The 17,422-nt window shown below is 40.4% G+C and overlaps 1 protein-coding gene across 2 annotated transcripts; it reads left to right on the top strand.

Annotated features, from left to right (window-relative positions):
• The first annotated feature begins 229 nt into the window (after window positions 1-229).
• LOC109213440 (tryptophan aminotransferase-related protein 3-like) lies at window positions 230-15,065 on the top strand. Of its 2 annotated transcripts, none has more exons than XM_019377239.1 (7): window positions 230-660; window positions 819-1,125; window positions 1,241-1,536; window positions 1,689-1,969; window positions 13,478-13,681; window positions 14,031-14,078; window positions 14,873-15,065. In XM_019377239.1, exons 1-6 carry the CDS (start codon window positions 338-340, stop codon window positions 14,063-14,065), a joined length of 1,446 nt encoding a protein of 481 aa, XP_019232784.1. In that variant the 5' UTR covers window positions 230-337; the 3' UTR covers window positions 14,066-14,078; window positions 14,873-15,065. The 2 variants fall into 2 exon arrangements, with proteins under 2 accessions (XP_019232784.1, XP_019232783.1); XM_019377238.1 differs by having other exon boundaries at window positions 14,838-15,065.
• The last annotated feature ends 2,357 nt before the right edge of the window (window positions 15,066-17,422 follow it).

Below are 17,422 nucleotides of genomic sequence, written 5' to 3'. Positions count from 1 at the left end.
TTTTGAGCATGAGTGCATATACAAATATTTAAGTATTTTTAAAAAAATATAACATTACTATACATGATTTATGGAGGGGAGCCTGGGTTCACGTGCCCCATAAAACCTCCTAGATACGTATAGTAGTCTTGTGAGTGGAAAATATCTCATTTTTATGCTATTATATTGTTCCACTCATATATTATATTTTTCACGTTCTGTTTAATGTCTTATTCTTATTAGTTACGGTGGATATTAATATTTCCATGTGGGACATTATTTCCCAACAAATATACTACTCTTTTGCTACAAAGAGCCACAAACATTTCAAAGAAGAAGGAAACAGAGAACAGAGATTATGGCAAAGATTCAGAGGTGTAACTATGTTATGTATCTCTTGGTTTTAATACTCTTGACCATGAATATATTCTTTTTTATTAAAGAGTTGGAGTCGAAGAGTAAATGCAGAGAGCAGGAGAAGAAGAATCAGGGGAAGTTGAGTTGGAGCCAGAAAGCAGCAGAGGAAGCAGAAGCAGTAGCCTCAATTTCATGCTCAGGCCATGGAAAAGCCTATCTTGATGGCCTTATCGTAGATGGAATTCCTACTTGTGAATGTTATACTTGTTATACTGGACCTGATTGCTCTTTACTTATCCCCAACTGTTCTGCTAACGCTTTCGGGTACTAGTGATCTTCCTTGTGATTTACGATATTACAGTAAACTAGGTCAAAATTATGTAAATGTTGAATCCCCTTGACTTTTGGTGTATTTACTTCTTTTGAATCTAAAAATTGTGGTTTGGCCACTAGTAACAAAGTCTTTTAACTCATAAATGTAGTTGGGATCCTCTATTCTATGAGCCATTCTGGATGGAAAATGCAGAAAGCAGTGCAGTAGTGATAGCAGGTTGGCATAGAATGGCCTATTCCTTTCCTGATCCAACCTCTCACCTTTCCCAGGAGCTCGAGAAAACCATTAGGAAGTTACATTCAAATGCCAAGAACGCTATTACTGATGGAAGATACATCGCTATTGGTGTTGGCGCTAGTCGCCTCCTCAATGCTGTAGTTCATTCTCTTTCCATGGAGAATTATTCTTCCTCTCCTTACCCTGCAAAATTTTACGCAAAACCCCCTCATTATCCGGTTCGTACGTTCTATCACAAAGTTTTACATTATCCTTGAGTTTTGTATAAATTCTTTATGTTGGCGATGCATATAAAAGTTAAATTCTTTACGAATTTTGGTTTTGATTTCTCAGTTCTATAAGCTTCAAACGGATTACTTGCAAACACGACATTATGAATTTATCGGAGATCCATCCATGTTGAACAACTCTGATAATATTGGTGGAGATGTGTTTGAGTTTGTGACTTCACCAAGCAATCCAGAAGGGAATTTAGAAGGTCCAGTTCTGAAAGGCGGCCCAAATGTGAAGTACATTTTTGATAGGGTATATTATTGGCCTCAGTTCACAGCAATTCCAGCTCCTGCTGATGATGATCTCATGATTTTCTCCTTGTCTAAGCTAACTGGTCATGCTGGAACCAGGCTCGGGTAATATAGACGCAAATTTTATGTCTAGACCTTGATTTATCTGCGTAAAATTTACTGAAATTGTTATATTTGAACTATGAACCAATAACTTGATGAATCCATAGAATTAAAATTCTAGATCCGTTGCGTCTGATCCACATGAATTTGTGTAGGTGGGCTGTTGTGAAGGATGTGAATGTGTATAATAGAATGAAGGAGTATATTCATCAGGCTGATATGGAGATGTCTAAAGATACACTATTGAGAGCTTTAACTATTTTGAGAGTTGTTAATGAAGGAGATGGCAAGAAATTCTTCAATTTTGCACATGAAATCTTGAGGGATCGCTGGGAAAAAATTAGTCATATCTTCTCCTTTTCTAAACGTTTCAGCATTCAACATATTCCAACTCAGTATTGCACATTTCTTGACAGAGCAAGAGAACCATCTCCAGGTGATATTTCTTCTCATCTTTCTTATTCCTCTAATAGTGAAGTCATTTTCTACTGCTCCTTTCATTTTATTTTATATGATATTGAACGTAAGAAAGGAATAAACACTTTTGATGCATAAATTAAATATAGGTATTATATGATCCCTCTGTTCAGTTTATGTGAACTTATTTCCTTTTTGCTCCGTTTCAAAAAGAATGACCCCTTTTTAAATTTGGAAACTATTTAGCTTATACTTACAATTCTAACCTTTTATAACCACACAAATACTCTGGACCCCTTTTTAACTTGTTTAGGACAACAAATTCCAAAAGTCTTCATTTTTTCTTAAACTTTGTGCCCAGTCAAACAAATTTAAATAAATTAGAACGGAGGGAGTATAACATATTAAAAGTACTCTTCAAATTTTTGTGGTCTTATGACATGCCGCGAGTTCCTACTATACATAGAAGTATAAGAGAGTCTCATTAAAAGACAAATGAAAAGAACATAATTAAAAAAAAGGTATCGATCTTTTTGAAATTGACAAAAAAGAGCTTAGACATATAAAATGGAACGAAAGAATACAAGCTTAAGAGTATTAACTCAAATGGTGTGCGGATATTCTTTTCTTTTTTTTTATTTTGTATTTATATTGAAGCCTAACTAAATTTGTTCTGCTTCCGCATTCCCTAATAAAAAAGACCCCATGCCTATAATTCAAAGCCAAAATCTATGACTAAAAGTAACGAAGAATTTATCACTCCATCAAAAATTTTATTGGTATATGCCAATATCATTCTCACTGTTTAATACGTACTGCTGTCACCTACCATTACCTCCCAGGCTATATGTTAATCTTCTTTTATCACAACCAACCAAGTGACTCAAGAAAGGATTACTTTGTATTATTTTAAATTTTTACATGACAAAATTGAACCCTATCAAATTACTTGACCAAGTGCTTCAAAATTATAAGATACTTATAGTACGTAATTTGGTGAGAAGCAGTTTATATTTGACTAATTAATTTGAAAAACACTTCTGAGCAGCAATTAGTATTTGATCAAGCTTTTAAAAAGTATTTTAAGTATATTTTGCTCAAAAGTATTTTTCAAAAAAGTGATTTTTGGAGAGAAACTATATTTTTTCTGTTTCTCCAAAACTTCTTCTGGTTCTATTTAAAAACACTTTTTTTTCTTCCAAAAGTTTGTCTGACTTTAATTTTTTTATAAACACTTTTTTTTTGTATATTGTACTTATATAGTATTGAAACAACAGTACTGAAGTTGATTAGGGCACCAAAACTTAAATTACCAACGTCCCCAACTTAAACATGTATTGGTCAAAATCTGACCACAACGGTTAGACCGACCAACGCTCCGTTCACAGACGACATGGCAACAAGGATCGACATGGGTTGTTCTATATCTTGCCCTCATGACTTTCGTCGAAGCAGTAAAGAATGACCTCCAGCGAGTAACCGAGGAGTGTGAGGCATAGAGAAGCATCGGATAGAGCGTGTAACCGGAGGTCCAGGGCTGTATATATAGGAGGGTAAAAACCTCTCAAAAGGGGGGGCCTTTTTTCGGGGTGGGGGGGGAGAAAACATCTCTCCTATTCTCCATCTACCTCCTCTCTGTAACTTCGAAAAATAGAAGGATAAAGGAGGCAATCCGGGGCGATTGATGTAATATGTAACATGTTCTACTCCACCGATTAATGAGAACGCTACTGGGAAGCTTCAATAAGATTGTTTATCTTCTTTGTATTATTCTTCTTTTAGTTCATTGATCTGGAATTCATTACGAATGACTAAGATTTACCCCATCATTTTCTTTGATTGATTTGTTCAAAAAGGTTGCAATATCTTTTGAGTCAAACAATTTGGCGTCGTCTGTAGAGATTTCTTAGTGAAATGTCCTAGTTTCTTCCGGATCAAAGACAAGGAACACGATTATCCCTCAAGAAGATCGCTAAGACGAAGCCCTACCCAAGCGTAAGAAAGGCACAGCCTAGAAAGGAAAAGAAAGCTGAATACAGCCATCAAATGTAGGAACGGCTCCATCACCCATCGAAAGGCCAAGCAAAACGAGCTACGTTATAAACCTACTCTGATTCACCGATTCATCGGATGGAGGTAAGAAAAGTATCGTTCTAATTTGCTTTCTGCTCTCTGCTCAAGTAGGGACACAAGCACCGCGCGAGCGAGCGAACAAAGAAACACTTCAATTGGGGAATGAAAAACTACCACAGGGCAACCGGAACATCGCCTGCCAATTATATCTCCGAAAAAGGCAGGAGTCAGATAAGGAAACTCCTATGAACACACCGAACAAATATAAGAAAAACGGCGACATTTCATATCCTCCAGTATTACATACCCCGATGCGAACAATATCTAGCTAATAGGGACTCTCCCAAAAGACGCCCGATTCTCCGAAAAACTGGGACTGACGACGGGTTAACATTTCGATGAGTCAAAATAACACCCTTTAAGGCCAGGGGCCTTCGCCAAAAAGAAGAGTTCGACCTCAATCGAACAACGACGGGTTAATATTTCGATAAGTCAAAATAACACCCTTTAAGGCCATGGGCCTTCGCCAAAAATATGAGTTCGACCTCGATCGAACGACGACGGGTTAATATTTCGATAGGTCGAAATAACACCCTTTAAGTCCAGGGGCCTTCGCCAAAAAAAAGAGTTCGACCTCGATCGAACAACCACGGGTTAATATTTCGATAAGTCGAAATAACACCCTTTAAGGCCAGGGGCCTTCGCCAAAAAGATGAGTTCGACCTCAATCGAACGACGACGGGTTAATATTTCGATAGGTCGAAATAACACCCTTTAAGGCCAGGGGCCTTTGCCAAAAAGAAGAGTTCGACCTCGATCGAACAACGATTCGATAAGTCGAAATAACACCCTTTAAGGCCAGGGGCCTTCGCCAAAAAGAAGAGTTCGACCTCGATCNTTCTAATGAATATTTCCTCTATTTGTACTTTTTCTTTTAATATTTTTCTGGGAATACCCCTTATAAATAGGAGGGGAGGACTTCCCAAAAAAAGGGGGGTCTCTCTCTCGATCCCTCTCCCTCTCCCTCTCTAGAAAATATGTAAACACATCTCTTAAAAGAAAAAGAGATGATCTGTGATCCCAAAACTTCATGAGATCCAAAAAGGATCCTAAGATTCATGTATTTGTCTATCATTCATCTTTATCTTTATCAAATGAGAGAGGATCCGCTTCGCTCAAAATCGGGTGAATCCTTTCTTTTATTTACATTTTATTGTCACTTAATGTTACTTAATGCATCTTTCTTTATGATATTAAATCTGGCCATAATCGCCGCCAACATTTATACTCGGCTATGTTTTTCTATTAATGCTATTAATCTCGGATCTAGAGTTAATTGTCTTTAACTAGGATTTACCCCTTCTTCATTGATTGATTTGCTTAAAAAGAATCAAAAGTTTTTTGAGTCAAACAATTTGGCGCCGTCTGTGGGGATTTTCTAGTTAAAATAATAGTTTTTTCTAGATCTAAAATTCAATCCTAGCGAGTTCTTGTGTAGCTTCTAGAGCACTTACATTTACCACAGCTTTTGCTTGCTAATGACCAATAAAATCTTCATGCATCACATGTCAAAGCTTTCTGAAAAAATCCTATACCCAAACCCAAGCATAAAGTGAAGTCTATATTTCTCTCTCTGCCTTTTGTTGTTTGCAATAAGAAAGAAGCGGAATCTATGCTTTTGATCAAGTCCATGGCGGACAAGGAAAAAAGCACAAACAACAGGTTTATCCGCCCTTTGTCACACAAAATTGATGGGAACCCGACCTCCTTTTGGGGTTTCTCAGCTCCTCGGAAGTAAACAGAGTACTGACTTCTGGATTTCGTTTTGGGCATATATACATACACCCTTGTAGTTGCTAGGGCTGTTGTTCACACATTTTGCACTTCGATTTTTGTGTCCAAGCACGTCCGCTTGAACCTGTGCTCGATAAGATGGATTGTGAATTGTCGGTGCATGCATCAAACGTATAAGTTCATGCCATATGTATTATGCATAAGTTCTATGATTTAATATAGTTGCTTAATGAGTACAATTTTTCTTTAATTTGTCAATTGATCATACAATTGATCAGATTCCGGCGAATAATTATTCTTTATCAAGCATCTTTGATATGCCGACATGTGAATCTGAAAAGGGCTCTTCTTTAAGTTTAATAGAAACCATGTTTTCTTCTCATCCAATTACTACTCCTTCTATATTCGATTTGCTTCAACCTCCATCACCACCTGTACCTTTATTGGTTCCAGCACAAATAGTCAATAAGATTCCGTCGTCTGAGATTGTAAATACTCCTAATTCGTCCTCCATCTCTTCATCATCAACTGAAGCTGCTGCCAATGATGATCAACTACAGCCCACCACTCAAACAGTAGATGATGATGATCAACACAACAAAAAGAAACAGTGATGAATTTGGGAGAGGCTCGACTTTACTTCAGCGTCACCGATTCCTGCTTATTGTGCTTGCCCTCTAAGCATTTCTTTGCACTAGATCAAACTGAGGTAACAATTTTGTTTTAACTTACTACTTCTCCAAGTGGAATAGAAGCAGGAGCAATCACCAAGGAAATGCGTCGTATTCTCCAATACAAGCAAAATCAAACAAACTGGGACTCCCCCAGGAAACGCATCTTATTCTCCAATACAAGCAAAATTAAGCAAACTGGGACTCCCCCAGGAAATACATAATATTCTCCAATGCAAGCAAAATTAAGCAAACTGGGACTCCCCCAGGGAACACCCTTTAAGGCCAAGGGCATTCGCCAAAGAAGAAGAGTTCGACCTCGATCAAACGACGACGGGTTAACATTTTGATATGTTCGAAATAACACCCTTTAAGGCCAAGGGCCTTCGCCAAAAAGAAGAGTTCGACCTCGATCGAACGACGATGGGTTAACATTTCGATAAGTCGAAACAACGCCCTTTAAGGCCAGGAGCCTTCGCCAAAAGACGAGTTCGACCTCGATCGAATGACGACGGGTTAACATTTCGATAAGTCGAAATAACACCCTTCAAGTCCATGAGCCATCACCAAAGAGAAAATTCGAAATATTCCTAAGGCCAAGTCGTCGGAAGGTACGCAATCTCCAATTTATTATATTAGCAAAACCTTAGTCGATGCCGAAACAAGGTACCCCCACCTTGAGAAATTGGCCCTGGCATTAGTCGTAGCTTCACGGAAGCTCCGACCATATTTCCAATGTCACCCCATAAAAGTGGTGACAACCTTCTCCCATCAGGGGCATCCTATACAAACCCGAACTATCGGGCAGGTTGGCCAAATGGGCCATAGAATTAAGCGAGCACGATATAACCTACCAACCTCGACAAGTGCTCGCTGATTTCGTCGCCGACTTCAGCGTAGAAATATTGCCTGAAGTAAAGCAGGAAGCGCTTCGCGCTTCCGCACACCCTGACTTCTGGGTCCTCTACACCGACGGTGCATCTAACGCCTCGGGATCGGGACTGGGACTCGTCCTCGAAGTCCCTACGGGCGAAGTAATTCGCCAGTCCATACGGTGCCCCGAAATGACTAACAATGAGGCCGAGTATGAAGCTATGATTGCAGGATTAAAGTTAGCCCTCAAATGTGGCGCTCGGCGGCTCGCACTCCATTGCGACTCTCAACTCGTGGTGAACCAAGTCACTGGGACTTTCCAAATCAAAAAACAAAAACAAAGGTAAAGTACGAGACGAATAACAGCGAAAGGCTCTTCTTTATACAAAGTTACCGCGCAAATGGATGCGGATTACATAAGGACCAAGTCAACAATATATAGAAAAACAACAACAACAAGGGAAAAGAAGAAGGAAATGGTAACGACAACCGACAAAAAAAATGAATGAAGGAAGAAAACAACAAACAGAAAACAGATCAAGGTCATTATCTCTTTATTCGGCATCATCATCGCCACCCTCACCTCCGGGGAGTTCACCTTCGGCGCCCACGTCCTCATCAGATTCTGGCGTCGCCGAGTCATATCCACAATTGACGCGAGCTTCTCGCGCCTTCACCCGCGCTTCTTCATATGCGGCCTCGGTCACCTTACCCATCTCCCATAGATTTTTATATATATCCCGCTGGGCTTTAGCGTGGACCCAAAGCTCGTGCAAATGACGAGGAACAGCGGCGGAGGAAGACTCTAGTTGAGCCAACAGTTGCTCCTTTTCGGCTTCCAGAGCATCGACCCGATCTCCCAAGATCAAGGCCTCCCGGTCAATCTCGCTAATGCGCTCTTCAAGCCTCTCCTCCCTTAGCGCGGCCGTCGCCCTTTCCGATTCCTGCTCAGATTGGAGGACGCGGATGGTATCCTCCAAAGTCGCCGCCCTCGCCGAAGCTGAGGACCAGGCACTCTCCATGCATTCCATCCCGGCCACCTTTCTCTCCACCTCAGCCAATTTTCCCACCCACTCTGCACTCATAGCCTCGACCCTGAGGAGGTTCTGATCCATCTCAGACTGCATCGACCTCAACTTCTCCTGGAGATATTCACACTCCGCAGCAACTCCTTTGCCCAGCTCGAGCTCTCGTCCTTCGCACGAAGTTGCTCCTCAAGCGCACTCTTGCTGCGAATAGCCTGCAATCACTCCTGGCCCCTCTTCTCCAACTCCTCGCCGAGAGTCCGATCGCAAGGGTTCGCCTTCAGCCGCTCATGCATCTCACGGCACTTGTCCCGATAGCGTTGATATTTCTCTAGCATCTTCAAGAAAATCTTGGCCCGAATGTTGGCCCTGCGAATACTCTCCACCTCCAGCATATACGTCTGAAAAATGTGAAGATGGGTTAGCACCCTGTGATCAAGAAAAACGAAAGAAAAGCAACAGGGATAATGTAACGTACTCTTAAGCCCATAGTGGCCACCTCATCCATCAAACCAGTATCAGGAACGTTCCAAAGGGCCATAGTCTTGGCCTCGGAACACAAGATGCCGAACTGCGGCACCAAATCCTCCGTATCCCTCAGAAGGTTGACATCCGAAGGAATCTCAAGAAAGCAGGCCGGACCTCCCGCTCGAACCACCTAATGGGTAATGCCCTCCTCAAACATCCTGATATCATCAGGGTCGAGGTCCGACTCAGACTCGTAGTCGTCGACCACGGCTCCCTTTCCTCTGTCAGCAGCTGAAGAGGAAGTATGACCGAGCACGGAGGACAAGGGTACGTCCGAAACCACAACGGCGGCCCCAGTAACCTAACCCTCCGTCGCGGTAGGATGCTGATCACCGACAATGGCTGGAATTTCTGATCGAGCAGAAGCAACGGCCGGCTCCATCCCTACAGGGGGAGCCATATCAACCCCCACTCCAGATCCCGTCGAAAGAGAGTCGTCCAGACGAATCACAGTTGGGGGCGCTGTCTCGAACTCTATTAGCCGCCTTTTGGAAGGCCCCCCTTCGCCTCAGTAAGCGGAGATTCACCCGTCAGGCGAGCAACACCAGTCGGAACTTTAGCCTGAGAAGCGGCCTCAGCAGGACTAACCATTGCCGCGGACTCAACTGAAGCAGCCCTCGACGAAGGTCAGGCAGTGGGTACTGCGATAGGGCGAGCAGATGAGGCTGGTTATCAGAAAGCCAATGGAGGAGCCCTCGCTCTCCGTACCCTCCCTGACATCAATGAGGAGCATGTGAGAAATTAAATACAAAGAAGGGAAGAAGAAAAGCGGCGAACGGACACGACATCATACCAGAAAGAGGCTTGCGCCCATACTTGTCATAGAAGGCCGCCCACATGCGGACCCCCGCCGTATGAGGAAGAATAGCGCTCACCCACTCACGGATACTTTCGACAGGTGGAGGAGGCAATCTCGCGGCTGCAAAAATTGGCAAAGATTTAGTATCACGATAAGAAATGATCGTGCATCCCTTCGACTAAAAATAAAACAACATACAAACTTACGCGCAAAGTTCCATTTCTCAAGGAACCCCGTTGGATCCGCCACGAGGTGCTCGGTACACACATAGAAGTAATTCTCATAGAAATGACGGTTAGCCCTGTCGTCCATCTTTACCACCAGGCTCTTCGACCCCCGAGGGCGCATGTGGATCATCGTACCATGAATATGCTGAGGGGCGAAGATGTTGAGCATGTGCCCCAAAGTGATCTCACGGCCGGCGAGTTCCGCAAACTTGAGCAACATCAAAAACAGTTTATACAGGTACGGCGAGAGTTGGGCAGGGCACACCTCATAAAAGCGATAGAACTCCACCACCAGGAGTGGGAGAGGAAGAGTGTACCCAATAAGGAAGGGGTACGCGTAGAACACGCAGTATCCGGGGCGATCAAAATGGACGATGTCGTCCCCTACCGCCGGCCGCATTTCGATATAACTGGGAATTCCCCACCGGGCTTTCAAATCTACAATATCTCCTCCTTCATCACTGAGGGGACAGGTTCCGGCTCCTCCCCAATGCGACCGCTGAAATCAGCCCATGCTCTTCCAGGGCGGGGCAAGATCTCGGCTACTGATGGAACCTTCTCATCCTCCACCAGTTCTGCCCCTCCGGTGGCCGGAGTATTGTTTTCCGGTGCCGGAATCGGGGCAGAGAGGTCAACGCGAGAAGAATTACCGGCCACTGTGTTAATTTAGCAAAGGAAAGAAGCGACGAAAGGAAAAGATGGAAGTTCTTCGGCTCACAGGGAGCAAATAAAAGCTTGAAATTATCAGGAAGAACGTATACTCGCAAGAATTCTTTCGGGCAAAAGGCAAGGGAATGTGCCAATCGAATGATGTATTCCTTCTATTTATACGAGACATAAATCTCCCAAGCGCGAAACCCAAGAGTCGCCAATCAAACTCGCTGGCACATGAAACGTTCAAACTCTATGAGAACGTGTGTCATAATGGCTGCAACCACGGCACGACGTTTCGGCACAAACAACGTTTCGGTTCCGAAACGGTCGCGACGGTCCAGAAATACCAAAAGGGTGTCGTCGTCTCTTCCGAATCCATGGAGCACAACCAAGGAGTGAGTAGTCAGATTTCTCTCGGGATGACAGCGGTCATAATTCGTCTGCCGAGCCAGTCAGGGGACGACCCCGACAGACGGAGGGACTAACTGTATTGGTCAAAATCTGACCACAACGGTCAGACCGACCAACGCCCTGTTCACAGATGGCATGACAACAAGGATCAACATGGGCTGTTCTATATCTTACCCTCATGACTTTCATCGAAGCGGTAAAGAATGACCTCCAGCGAGTAACCGAGGAGTGTGAGGCATAGAGAATCATCGGATAGAGCGTGTAGCCGGAGGTCCAGGGCTGTATATATAGGAGGATAAAAACCTCTCAGGGGGGGAGGCTTTTGTGGGGGGAGGGGGGGGAGAGAAAACATCTCTCCTATTCTCCATCTATCTCCTCTCTGTAACTTCGATAAATAGAAGGAAAAGGAGGCAATCCGGGGCGATTGATGTAATATGTAACATGTTCTACTCCACCGATTAATGAGAACGCTACTGGGAAGCTTCAATAAGATCGTTTCTCTTCACTTCTTTTTATGTATTATTCTTCTTTTAGTTCATTGATCTGGAATTCATTACGAATGACTAAGATTTACCCCATCATTTTCTTTGATTGATTTGTTCAAAAAGGTTGCAATATCTTTTGAGTCAAACAAAACAAAATACAAAAATAGATAGTACTCCCTCCGGTCCAATATAAGAGATTTTTTAGCTGTTTTCACACATTAAGAAATCCACCTTTTAACATTAATTAGCAATAAAATTGACCATATTAACGTTTACTATCTCTTCACATAAATACTCCTAACACATACTCCAACACTATTTACTCAAAGGGCAATGTAGGAAAGAAATAATTAATTCATTCTTGAAATCTGGAAAAATCACTTTTTTGGACGACAAAAAAGGGCAAAAAATCACTTATTTTGTTTTCCGGTGCCGGAATCGGGGCAGAGAGGTCAGCGAGAGAAGAATTACCGGCCATTGTGTTAATTTAGCAAAGGAAAGAAGCAACGAAAGGAAAAGATGGAAGTTCTTCGGCTCACAAGGAGCAAATAAAAGCTTGAAATTATCAGGAAGAACGTATACTCGCAAGAATTCTTTCGGGCAAAAGGCAAGGGAATGTGCCAATCGAATGATGTATTCCTTCTATTTATAAGAGACATAAATCTCCCAAGCGCGAAACCCAAGAGTCGCCAATCAAACTCGCTGGCACATGAAACGTTCAAACTCTATGAGAACGTGTGTCATAATGGCTGCAACCACGGCACGACGTTTCGGTACAAACAACGTTTCGGTTCCGAAACGGCCGCGACGGTCCAGAAATACCAAAAGGGTGTCGTCGTCTCTTCCGAATCCATGGAGCACAACCAAGGAGTGAGTAGTCAGATTTCTCTCGGGATGACAGCGGTCATAATTCGTCTGCCGAGCCAGTCAGGGGACGACCCCGACAGACGGAGGGACTAACTGTATTGGTCAAAATCTGACCACAACGGTCAGACCGACCAACGCCCTGTTCACAGATGGCATGACAACAAGGATCAACATGGGCTGTTCTATATCTTACCCTCATGACTTTCATCGAAACGGTAAAGAATGACCTCCAGCGAGTAACCGAGGAGTGTGAGGCATAGAGAATCATCGGATAGAGCGTGTATCCGGAGGTCCAGGACTGTATATATAGGAGGGTAAAAACCTCTCAAGGGGGGGGCTTTTTTCGGGGGGGGGGGGGAACATCTCTCCTATTCTCCATCAACCTCCTCTCTGTAACTTCGAAAAATAGAAGGATAAAAGAGGCAATCCGGGGTGATTGATGTAATATGTAACATGTTCTACTCCACCGATTAATGAGAACGCTACCGGGAAGCTTCAATAAGATCGTTTATCTTCACTTCTTTTTATGTATTATTCTTCTTTTAGTTCATTGATCTGGAATTCATTACGAATGACTAAGATTTACCCCATCATTTTCTTTGATTGATTTGTTCAAAAAGGTTGCAATATCTTTTGAGTCAAACAAAACATAATACAAAAATAGATAGTACTCCCTCCGGTCCAAAATAAGAGATTTTTTAGCTGTTTTCACACATTAAGAAATCCACCTTTTAACATTAATTAGCAATAAAATTGATCATATTAACATTTACTATCTCTTCACATAAATACTCCTAACACATACTCCAACACTATTTACTCAAAGGGCAATGTAGGAAAGAAATAATTAATTCATTCTTGAAATCTGGAAAAATCACTTATTTTGGACCACAAAAAAAGGACAAAAAAATCACTTATTTTGGACCGGAGGGAGTAATAAGTATCAATTTGGGAGACTTTCAACAACTACGGTCCTCAAGTCCCCAACTAAATATACTTTATTACGAGCATAATTACAAAATAGTGATACGAGTTACGCGCAATTCGGCATATGTGGTGTGCGTATGCGTGTGCGCACGCGCTTGTTGTTGTTCTAATATAGAAATGGTGCTGATTGCAGCATTTGCGTGGGTAAAGTGCAAGAGGGAAGAAGATAAAAACTGCACACACGTCTTCTTCGAAGAAGCGAAAATCAGAGGTCATCCAGGCACCGGATTCTTTGCAGATAATACTTATCTTCGGCTCGGTCTGGTAACGCGTCGGCATGATTTTGATATGCTCATTTCTCGATTGGAACAATTCATTTCTCAAGAAGATGAAAACGGTAAGCTATCTCTATAAATACTGATCGATTTTTATATCCTTCATTTAAATTTTCTTTTAAAATTTTGATATTAACTTTTTAAAAAAAAATATTTGGATGTCGAGTTCAACGAAACAATAGAATCCATTTTGAAAGACAATTTAGTTCTGCATAAGCAAATTGATTTCATCTAGAAAAACAGAAAAGCAAACAACTTTTATAAATAAAACAATAATAATATAATACCCCTCGTGGTCTCAACTACTTTGCTAATGTTTGTCATTGAAATTTAATAGTAGCATGTTTTTTCCACTTCTCTTTTTTTTTTTCTCTGTTCAGACTTAACTAACGTGTATTTCTAAAATTTTAGGTTATTGTATATCGCCATCAATCAACAACCAGTGATCAACTCTTTTAGGTATGCTTTTCTACTTCCTCTCCTTTTATATGTTTATTTGCATTATTATCACATCGATCCCACGTCTGACTATTGATTATTTCGGGTAAATTATTATATGCATTAAAATATTAAGTATTTGACAAGTGTTTTTTTAGATAAAATTTATTACATTAATTAATTTATTTAAACCCTCAACTTATTGTCTAACAAAGATAAGTACATGTATGTATATTCAGCTGGCTTAATCATCTATGCACTGCCATGGTTTTTTCTTAAAAAATAATCTTTTTTACTTCAATAAAAAATAAAAATAAAAACTTTTATCAAGACAGCATGAAAAATGCAACTTCTTCGATGGTAATTTAGTTTCTTGGAATTATTGCTCATTTAATACTGTTAGTTTTTCGTCTTATTTCCTTGGGTATGAGGTATGCTACGAATCAAAATCTCACTAAATCAATAGGTTACACCCATAAATTGATTGATAATATACTAAAGTAATACAGTAGTTGAGTTAAAGTTGATTTTAGATCCGTTGACAGTGTGGCTCTTATATATCCCGATCTGGATCTTTGAGCTATAATACTATTTAATCAATTAAAGAGAAGCTCAATTTGGATTCTGAAATGTGATTTAGTTAGTTAATTAATAAAACATTCAATGATTGTCAACTAATAGTTGTTACTACTATTATGTTAATATGTCATCCTTATACGTAAGGGGAATGCTATTGCTTTGCTTGTAGCAACTTGTCTTCTTTGCTTGACTTTTATGCAGACCCACTTCGCAATTAAAAAGTGATCCACTTCCAGGATTTTGGCGAGCAGAGTTATCCCGTGGAATACTCAAGGTCAGAGGCGAATCCAGGATTTAATAGATTGGGTGTTATTGTATTTAATGTGAACTTATCACTAGTCAAGGAGGTTGAAATAGGGTGTGCATCTGATCGGTTCGCTCAGTTTTGAATTAATTCGTTCGGTTTGATCAATTTTTCAGTTAATTCGATTCACTTTACAAAATTTTTTGGTCCATAAATACACACGTGATTACTAAACTAAAAATATTCGATCCTTTCAAGAAAAAAATAACATTAACTAAATCAAAAGAAAAATGATTAAAAGTATATTGAAATTTCAAACCTGCATATCAAGAAAAGGAAAGCAAGGAAAGCAGAAGCAAATATAATAACTAACAAAAAGGAACTGTATTGAGAGATAAGATACATAGATAAAATAAGAAATCAAGAGAAAGAGAAGAAAAGAAAAATCTGGGGTGCCACTATTCATTTATGTACAATTTTTACGTAAGATATCAGTAAAGTACCAGTACGTACATGAAATTCGACCAGAGCGATTAGGTGGCGCACCACCCTCACCTCTATATAAATCCGCCCTCCCGAGGTGCAAGCAAGCTGGGACAGACACAACTGTTATTTAAGAAAAAGTGATCCACTTCCAGAATGTTCAAGAAGTACATGATGATAGAAACTAAGGGTCCACCAAATAATATAGCAGTTCTCACATTAGATAAGCAGAAAGTAAAGAACACACAATATTTACGTGGAAAACTCCTTGCTCACGACATTAAAAATTACGACTTACCCCAGTAGGATTTCAACTCCAATAAACTGAGCAAACTTCAGAGTACAACCTATTGCAATCTAGAAATTAAATTCTAATCACGCACCTCTTACAATAATTCTATTGTAAGCTTTTTGTAATTAATAACTCTATTACAAAGTCACACTCTTGACTAACTCTAGTCAAACAACCAAAACAATAATAGCTAAATAATGTCCTACTAAATACTTCCAAAAGGTCGTGTAGGAATACAAGTAAAGAACAAAAGATAAAGATACAACAAACTTAAGGACACAAGACAATATTCAGTGTTGGGATCTGGTCCTTGGTTTGTAGCAGCTTTGTTCTTCAATGCACCTGGAGGGAAACAGAGGCGGCCGCACACTTGAGAAAATAAATGTTTAGGTTTTGCAAGTGTTAGGTCAAAACCTTGTATCCTGTTGTTTATATATGTGAGATCATGAGAGAAGATACAAGGGTATTTTCGGTCTCTAGCAAATTGCAACTGTGCTAGAGATCGAAAAATAACAAAATATATTCAAATATATATGTACATACATGATGATCAGCTGCATATAATACACAATAAATAGACCCACTGAATTCTACAATGTGTATATGGTTGAAAACTAAATAAAAGTTTAAACCAGTTCCAAATCCATTATCACAAGAAGAGAAGTGGGTGCATAATAAGTAATTAAAAATATCCATGGACAATTTGTATAGTCTAGTACCTTTAGCATTTGTATCAATAGTAATTTCTAAAAATAGTGGAGCAAGAAGAACAATAAGTGATTTAAATAAAAGAAAATTAGGAAATTTTGGATTACTTAACAGATCAAGGGATAATTTTTAAAAGTTTGCTGATGGTAGGGGTAAATTGGCCGGATAGTATAACGGCAGGAGTAAATTTGCCCGAATAATAATGGAGGTTAAATGTAAACAATATCCGAGAGTAGAGGGATATATTTGGCCCTTTTTCTTACTATTTAAGAAATTAAAGAGCAGCTCAATCTGGATTCTGGGATGTGAATGAATTAGTTAATTAACAAATCATTAAATGATTGTCGACTAATAGTTGTTACTAGTGTTTACCCTCAAAGGATAACAACTGAATTTATATGTAGTTTTAAGGATATGCGGATTAATTCAATACAAATAATTAATGGCGTTAGATTAAACAAATGAAAGACATAATAAATTGCCAAACCAATAATAAGGGTGATCCTGGATCGAGCTTATCCTTATGAAGAACTGATGAACAAAAGTAATAACAGAAAGAAAAGGAGTGTATCCCTTGATATGCATGTTACATGTGTCATGAATAATGGTCTTTCTCCTTTATATAGTAGAAAATTTTTACCCTAAGTACAGTTCTAAAAAAGGTAAAAAAAATTTGTTTCTCTAACTACTAATTTTCTGTCGATACGGGCCGAGATTAACGCCGTGATATCCGGTTGGGCACGGATATCACGGCCCTTTGCTAGTCGTATGCATCCGTTTGATGATGTTCTTCGAAGTTTTGAGACTCGGACCGGACCCGGAGAACGTGATTCTGATGCCTCCGAGGGCAGGTGCTTTGCTCGAACCCCGATACGAGGGGTTCCTCGCGCAGATTCCGATTCCTTACGATCACGTCTCTGCTCCATTTGTCTTACCGGGAAACGGAGGTATTCAACGGGCTCGGTTTTAACTGTATACAGATAGTCCCCTCGTTCCTTAGAGTGTAGGTTTACCGAAACGATGAGAAACGACAGATGCTTTTCGATTCCTTCTTTAATA

Source organism: Nicotiana attenuata, unplaced genomic scaffold, assembly GCF_001879085.1.
Source record: "Nicotiana attenuata strain UT unplaced genomic scaffold, NIATTr2, whole genome shotgun sequence".
Lineage (NCBI taxonomy): Eukaryota > Viridiplantae > Streptophyta > Magnoliopsida > Solanales > Solanaceae > Nicotiana > Nicotiana attenuata.
Note: the sequence above shows the minus strand (reverse complement) of the source record. Positions and strands in the feature narration are given on the sequence as shown.

Excerpts from the sequence above, each read along its gene's own strand:
- LOC109213440 (XM_019377239.1), top strand. The coding sequence starts at position 338 with ATGGCAAAGATTCAGAGGTGTAACTATGTTATGTATCTCTTGGTTTTA. Across the intron at positions 1,126-1,240 it reads CAAAACCCCCTCATTATCCG|TTCTATAAGCTTCAAACGGA; the intron begins GTTCGTACGTTC and ends TTGATTTCTCAG. Across the intron at positions 1,970-13,477 it reads AGCAAGAGAACCATCTCCAG|CATTTGCGTGGGTAAAGTGC; the intron begins GTGATATTTCTT and ends TGCTGATTGCAG.